The sequence below is a fragment of the Vitis riparia genome, chromosome 19 (assembly GCF_004353265.1).
Source record: "Vitis riparia cultivar Riparia Gloire de Montpellier isolate 1030 chromosome 19, EGFV_Vit.rip_1.0, whole genome shotgun sequence".
NCBI classification, from domain to species: Eukaryota; Viridiplantae; Streptophyta; class Magnoliopsida; order Vitales; family Vitaceae; genus Vitis; species Vitis riparia.
The window spans coordinates 10472060-10480970 of NC_048449.1; the positions used below are offsets into that span (position 1 = coordinate 10472060).

The window sequence follows — 8911 nt, forward strand, 5'->3', positions numbered from 1 at the left end:
TGTCACCACATCAGAAGTAGTTTGAGCATCTCTATGAGTCATAGCAAATACCCGCCCTTGAGCTCCGGGCTTCTGTCTATCCTTAGTATTCTCCTCCTTAGGCTTCCCAAATACAAACTTCTTATTCTCTGGACAATCCTGAACCATATGTCCCTGTTTTCCATAACCAAAGCAAGCTTCTGTCTCTCTATAGCATGGCCTACCCCCATGCTTCTTACCATAAGTAGGACAAATCCCATCTAAATTTTGTGTTGTTTTTCCTTTATTCTGATTTCTACTTGGAGCAGACTTTTTCTGTGCTTGGTTACCATGAGCACCATCATTTCTATTACTCTTTCTTTTTTGTTCCCTATATAGGTTAAGCTCTTCATTATCCTTCTCTGCAATAAGGGCTCTATCTACCACCTATGAATAAACACCAAGCTTCATAATTGATATCTTATTCTTCATATAAGGCTTCAACCCATCTTGAAACTTTAATCCTTTTTCCTTCTCTGTAGCAATCAACTGTGGGGCAAAACGTGATAGTTCGGTAAACTTAGCCTCATACTGGGCCACCTCAAATCCCCCTATTCCAAACGAACAAACTCTCCCACCTTTTGTCGTCGAACATTGTCAGGAAAGTACTTCTTATAAAAAGCCACCCTAAACTGACTCCAAACAATAGGCCCTTAATTCTCCAAAATCCTCTTAGTCATGTGCCACCGATGGTCTTCCTCTTTGTCTAATATAAATGTTGCATAAGAGGCTACTTGCTCCTTAGAACAATCAATGACATCAAAGAATTTCTCTATCTTCATAATCCAAGCCTTTACCTCTATTGGATCTGAAGTACCAGAAAAGTAAGAGGGACCCAACTTCTTAAAGTCATCAAAGGAGCTACCTCTAGTAGATGAGGATTGTCCTTGACCATTACTTCCAATAGCTCTAGCTTGACGCTCAACCAAGCCAGCCAAAGTCCTTTAATATCTATAAAGCCCTTCAGTGCTCATAGGGGGCAAAGCCTTAGGTGGAGGAGGTATATCATCATTAGCCTGATTGTTTTGGGAAGATGTAAGTCTCCTTGGTGGCATGGTATCCTATAAAGCAACAGGTATAACTAAATTAGCCACTAAGAAGCTAAATAAGCAAATCAGAATTGTAAGGAATAAAAGGAATCGGACTAGATGAAGTTGAAACTTAAATTATTGTGTCACTCATCTATTCCTAAAGGTAAACTAAACAAGTTCCCATCAAGATCACAACCTGGTGCTCTGATACCACTCTATCATGCCCCAAGACCCACTCCAAGGGTGTGGCAGTCATTTCACACCTCAAACCCAAAGGCTTAAAGTGTAACCTGAGCCAAACAATTATCTTGTAACTGGAAGTTACCAATTACCAAATACCTGTGCAGAGTAGCGGAACAAAATTCTAAAATCTTCAAAACTTAACTTTAAAACTAAGCATCCATCAACCAAAATCCATTATCCAAATAGATTTCACACTCAAACAATTCAAGTGCTAACAAAAATTTTCATAATTTCCAAATCTCAACTTCAAACTATCATAAAAAAATTTAAAAGTTCAATATCTAAATAACTTCCAAAAACCAAATAATCCAAATGAACATAAACTTATAAGCTAACAATGTCCAAAAATAACTTCCTAAGCAAAATCCTAATGATGACCATTCTCCGACCTAGCCATCACTTCTCGCCCAAACTAAGGGTACCTGAAAAATTATCAACAAATAGGAATGAGCTCAAAGCCTAATAAGGAACATTAATATAGTCCATGGATCAAATATTTCAAGTTCACTTGCAAAATAGGAGATATCATAACTAATTATTTTCATAAACCTTTGAGTTAGTTTTGCCAATACATTAAAAAAATTTAATTGTACACTTTCATTTCTGATTCAAACATTTTCATAGCAAATTCAGTCAAAACATTCAAATCATTCATTTACTCTGGTCATCAAACATCAAAGGGTGCCTAGTTAGGTGGGACTTTTCAAATAGGTGGCTACCCTCAAATTGTTCCTTTAAGGTGGACGGAACCAAACACTACTAGTACTAGTAACCTCTAACCAAACCCCTAGAGGTTGGGGTCCAAATCAATTGCATTCCCCACCAAGAAATGTAAAGGTCAACTATTATATCCCGTTGACAAGGGTCAAACAAATCAAAGTCAAACACTTATTTCAATTATTCAAATTTGCAAAACATAATATCTCCATATTTCTCTGTTGTAAACAAAATATAAGGGTTCTAACATAATATCTCCACATTTAGTTTTCCAAGGCCTTCCTTCCATCCAATCCACATGCTTTTATATATATATATATTCTTTCTTTATTTCTTAACCCTGACACACCCTTTTTTTTTTCTTCCAGCAACGCGCACACAACTACAATGCCTCAATACCATAAATACAAGTATCTATATCACCCCTCCAAAATCCAGAAATCATGTAATTCTTCCTATTATTTATTTATTTTCTTTTCAATCTAAAGCCTCCACAAATGACTTATTTATTTATTATCTAAATCTATAATTTCTTTTCTTCCTTTGATTTTTTTTCCTTCAATAGTACTAACAAAAATCAGAAATCAAAATTTTCATTTTTTTTTTTTTTTTTAAAACAAACCCCAATCTAGATTGGGGTTTCTTCAAAAATTACCTAAAGTTTGTTTTCACAAAAAGTGACAGATCTAAGAAAATAAAATTGAAGAATTAGAAGAAAAAAAAAATCTTACCTATAGATTTCTGCAATAACCTTTTTTATTCACACCAAGCCTAAATACATATTCTTTATTATTATTATTATTATTATACGGGTTCTTGTAAGGCTTGTGCCCACCGAAGAGGGAAAGACTCTCCACCGTCACCGCACCTAATATTTACCTACCAAAAGGTGCCAAAATATTTAAGAAAATATAACCACATACCATCCCTTTCTTTCATGCATTGCAGTTTCCGAAATCCAAGGTATGATTATTATAATCAATCTCGTTTATTCAAAATGAATCACCCTTGTCCTTGTCCAGTCTTTCAAGACTTTTTCTCAAAGGCATACCTCAAATCACAAAAGCCAGAGCTGAGGAAAAAAAAATCACGTCAGTCAATCGGGCGGTGCGTCGGGTGAGGGGGGTCCCCGAAAACATGAAGACAAGAGTGTCTATAGTATATAAAACAACTGATCGAGTACCAACTTGCAGCTATTATGCAGATATTAATCAATTTATAGCAAATTGATTTTGTATGGTATGGTGGTGGTGCAGTGTATGAGGTGTTCGAACGCATGGCCTATTATGGTATATCTACAAATTTGATTATCTACCTGACAAAGAATACCAAGTCAAATTCATGTTTACCATTAAACATAAAAAATTTCAGAATTTATGCATTTACCAATATATGAATCCTTGTATAAAAGAACATCTGCTTGCATTCTTCTATATATCCACTCTGCTTGAATGAAGCAATATGAAAAATTCAGTAATGCTCTGTGGAAACTCCAATTTAAAATTGCTAGAGGCTTTGGCTTTGCAGGAGCAGGCTTAGTTCATAATTGAATTATTTGGCAGCTCTAGTCTTTAATTTGGAGCAATGAAAATAGAATAAGAAGATAGATCGAACTTTTAAATCTTTTGATTCTTATGAGTGTTGTCCATGAGAGAGAACTCCAAAGCTTTGAAAATTAATTTGATATACCTGATTTAGTTCTAGCTTTGAATGCAGAGTGGCAGGATACTAATATCTATTCCCTATGGTATGCCCTATCCTACAGAAAAATGTAGATGACCCCATCTTCACCATCCGCTGGATGCTGCGGACACTTCAGCGTGATTTATTGAAGCTCGAGAATCAGCTGCCTTTCTTTGTTCTTAAAAAGCTATTTGAGCTAATTAGCTTGGCTGAGGATCCACCACTGATTGATCTTGTACTCACATTCTTTGATCCCTTACTGCCAAGGAAAAATATTAAAGGGAATCTGAACCCTGAAGGTGAATTGGATCATATGCTTGAGGTGTTTCGTTCAACCTTCCTTTCATCTGTCAACCAAGATATTACATCTGGATGTGAGCAACTGAAAATCTCTGTCAACGTTCCCCTTGTTCAAGAGAGACAGCTAATTCATAGTGTAACAGAGCTTGAGGAGGCTGGAGTTAAGCTAAAAATGAGAGAGGACTGTGATTTGCTAGACGTCAATTTTCAAGCTGGGGTGTTAAAAATCCCTCCTCTGTACATTGATGATAACACTGCTGTTCTCTTCCTAAATTTTGTGGCCTATGAGCAGTGTGAAGACACTAAACCTTTTTTCACCAATTACTTAATGTTCTTTGACAGCTTAATCAATTCTTCAGCCGACGTCGGGATTCTTCACAAAAATGGGATCATCAATCATGTTTTGGGAAGTGATCAGGATGTAGCCGATCTTTTCAATAAGCTCGGTCGTGAGGTTGTCTATGATTTGGATGAGTGCTACTTGTCTCAACAAATAAAGAGAGTTAATAACTACTGCAAGACATACTATGCTAGCAAATGGCGTGTTTGGTTTACAAACTTGAAACATGACTATTTCAGTAATCCATGGACATTTTTCTCACTTCTTGCGGCCATTGCCCTTTTGTTACTCACCACTACTCCTTTATTAAATAAGGTATGCAAGTCGACATGAATTTGACTTTAACTCAATTATACTCAACCCAAAATCATGAAAGGGTGTTAGATTCAAGTCATATTAACAAGTCATATCAAATTTTGTCACCTCTAAACAAACCTAATGTTGAATGAGAACAAATTAGAGGACTACAGTTTATTCATAGCTAGAATAAATTCAATTCCAGACTTATGGATTAAAGTGATAAATTTGAAATATAAAATAAAAGTACAATTGAAAGACAATGTTAGGAGAATGTCAAAGCGTAATACTCATATTGACATTAATAAAATAATGATCAAAATGAAATTAGGATTCTACATCAATTTTTTTTCTTTCCCTTTCTCATCTATTCCAAACAAAAATATCAAACATAATGAAACACTATAAATATAAATCATATAATAATTTATGTTATATTTTAATTATTTTTATAACTATATTTGTTTAAAATATTTGATTAAAAATGCATACAAGTATAAAAACTCCTTTACAAGTTAGTAGCCATAGAAGTTACTATTTTGTAGTATAATTTAAGATTTTATTCTTAATAACTAATCAATTTTGATAAATTAGTTATTAATAATTAAAAATAATAAATATATAATTGGTCAATAAAAAATAAAATAACCAATTATTAATAAATATGTGGCTGAAAACTTTTAAAAAAACTTTATATTTATATAGAATTTCACATGTGCTATATATATTACACATTTTTTATTTTGTAAATATGAAAATAGAGCTAGGTATATAGTACTTGCAATATATTATATTATATAATATTTAACTTATACTTATTTTTTTGTTAATAATATATGATATATTTGTACACATAAATAAAATTTGGAATTTTATGTAGGTAGAATGTTTTTATAGACACTATACAATTTATTTGAGAAATTTAATTCTGACCAATTATTTAAAAACCAAGTAATAATTAAAAAAATCTATTAATTTAAACTAGATAACTAAATGTTAGTATAAATTTACTTCTTGAGTGGATAAGGTATGATTTTGAATTAGAACAAATAAGAGGACTTATAACTTATTCATAGCAAACATAAATTTAATACTACATTGGACTTGTATGGATAACTTTTACCTAATATAATAAAAATCATTTAATAGTATTTATGTATGTGTAGCACCATATAATAATATTGAAATTTAAATAAATTTATATCATAGGATGTAATCTTACATATCTTGGATTATCTATTGTTATTATTTATATATATAAAAATATAAATAACATATTACAATATAAATATTAATTACTTAAATAATTTACATTTTTTTTATTTCATAACAATACTATTATTACATAATAGAACATTTAAATTTAAATAAATCTACATTCTAGTATTTAATTTTATGGATCCTTAATTTTTATTATTATTTATATAAATAAAATATTATAGTATAAATATTAAGTGTCAACAAATATATATTATATTATTTCATAGTATAAATCATCTACTTATTTATTAATATTCTTTATTAATATCACAATTTAATAACATTATTTGGTGACAAAATTACTCAATTTGTCAGAAAATATTATAATTACCGACGAAATCATTTTGTAAGCAAAAATAGATAAAAAGTTGTAACTTTTAGTGAGGAAATTATTTTCATCACCAAAAATTATAATTAGTGATAAATATTTTCGTAGGAAAATAATTTATTTTCGTCACAAAAGCGTTTGGGCCAAAAAAAAAAAAGCGCCAAATTTTCCCGCCACATTTTTCAACAACAAAAATTTCAAATTCGTTAGGAAAAGTTTGTAGAAATTTGGCATTATTGACAACATCTAAAATTTCCTCGAGAAAAGTTACTTTTAGCGACAAAAGTAGAATTCACCCCTAAATTTTTGTCACGAAAAGTACATTTCTTGTAGTGTTTGAAATTGAAGTAAAGGTTTTTTATGGACTACTTCTGAGATTTTAAATCATACTATGGTGTTTTTATAAATTTATTTTGTACAATGTTTCATCTATGTGTGTATGTATAAATTTATGTATGTATTTGTTTGTGTGTGTGTATGTATACATATATTTGTATGTATTTGTATATGTGTGTGTGTGTGTCTGTATTTATGTATGTTTGTATGTACATTGGATCTCCATCTAAATAGTTGTCAAAATAGTTATTTTATGTTCCATAATTACCTTTTGACTCTTTAAATAAATAAAAAAATACCTATGAAACTATATTATAAAAATGTGGCTTATGTTTGAATCCAAAAAGAAAAAAATAAATAGTTCCATAATTTTGTTTTTCCAATTTAATTAAAGCTACAACTTTTTAACATGCTTTGAAACTATTTGTATATATTTTTTAAATCAATTTATTATTATATGGAAAGAAAAAGATTATTTTTAATTGTGCATGTTAGTAAAAGTTATATAACTAGCATGCATTTTGAAAGGTGCATATTAGACAAGGACTTAAAACTAGAACTCATTCCAAATGATTATAGGAGAGCTTTCATCATAATTGGAATCAAACAAAAGAACAAAATACAAACCAAAAAGGAAATGTATTCTATCATATGCCCTAGTGCTTGAGTAAATTATTCGCCATCATATAAATGCATGGGTTGAATACATTCTCAAAGTAAAATATAAAATTTTTGAACCCATGCATCCTAAATAGTAAAAATTGAAACTAACAACCTTTTACCAAGAGATGATGCTGACTCATTACTAATCTAAATTGAATTATGGTGTAAAGCCTATAAATTATGAGTTTGTTTGAATAGTGTTTAGCTTGTAATACAAGATTCAAGGGTTTGTTTCAATTGTTTATAGGTATAAATACTAGGGATTATTAAAACAATGAGGCATTGAAAAAAGATTCTTAAAAAGTTTTAATGGCAACCATGAGAGTTCTAGTATTAATGGCAATAGTGGTGATGTTGTTTGCTGCAATCGTGGAATGTCGAAACGAATGTGTGCGTGAATGTGTAGTGGAGTGTGCAGATAGCAGACTAATTTACGTGTGTCTGAAACAATGTTTGAGCCATTGTAAACGCATCATACATTATTACCACCATTGATTGTACAAATGCCTTCGCAAATTACATATGCAACATTGTGGGTGTTGGTATGCACACATTGCCTCTCACTCTCCTCTTTCTTTAGGTTTAAAGATTTAGTCCTTGTTTATAGAAACAATATTTTTAAAACATATATTTTTAAAAAAAATACATATAATTTCTCAATTTTACTTTTGAAATCAACCTTTTCTTTGATTAATTTTTTTTTTTTTGAAAAAAAAAGCCTCTTTATGATTTAGGTGGGACTTATGTACATACATATTTATGAGTATTAATTAAAAAACATACCATTAACCTAATTTTGGAAATCAAACATGTTCTTGAAAATAAAAAATCATGGAAATTTTGTAAAATGATCGAGTTGATTTTATTTATTTTTTTTATCAAAAGTTTTGTTGTCTTCAAGTTGATTTCTATAAAAAAAAAAAAAAAACATAATGTCTAAATAATTTTCATAATTATGTTTTGAAAAAATGAGATTACATAAAATTATTCTTATAATTTTTAGCAGATTATAAGATTCTTACAATATTGATGTATGTTTCATGTAGGTACCAATAAAGGAGAAGGACATGAATTTATGCTTGAGGAATGTAATTTGAATATATATTCGTTCTCCTTGAATTATTTGTAATATTGAATAAGAGTGCTATGAATTGTACTCATTAATTCCTAATCAACAAATTTCATTTGTGAAAATGAATTAGTAATAATTTTTGTGTTGTTTACATTTGTGATTTTGCATTTTAACCAACAATATATATATATCTTTCATAGTTTACACAAACCAAAATTTTTGTCAATTTAGCCTATAAAAAGATGTAATAAAAATATTTTTATTAGAGAAATGCACTAAAGAAAATTGTAAGAATTATGGATGAACCCCAAATTTACTTAAAAGAGTACAATAATGTCAAATCAACTCGCTTGTAGTTAAGGGCCAAATCTCATAATTATCACCATTCAGTTTTTCACCCTTGTTTAGTTATGCTATGATGTATTTAATTACAGTCAACATATGCAATTACATAGAGATATTGCACAATCTTATTAATTGGTGCTTCTATGGATATTAGTACTTGCTCTAATTATCTTCTAATATGTAATAACCTTAAATTGCAATAAAAATGAAAGTTAGCTATGTTCATTTGCAATTAACTCTTATAAAACAAATTTTAATTATTACAAATTAGAAATAAT

General features: G+C 30.0%; 1 protein-coding gene across 1 annotated transcript; it reads left to right on the top strand.

The window, feature by feature from the left end:
• Window positions 1-3753: 3753 nt before the first annotated feature.
• LOC117908180 (UPF0481 protein At3g47200-like) lies at window positions 3754-4665 on the top strand. The gene has a single exon (XM_034821831.1). The coding sequence runs from the start codon at window positions 3754-3756 to the stop codon at window positions 4663-4665; it is 912 nt and encodes a 303-aa protein (XP_034677722.1).
• Window positions 4666-8911: the final 4246 nt, after the last annotated feature.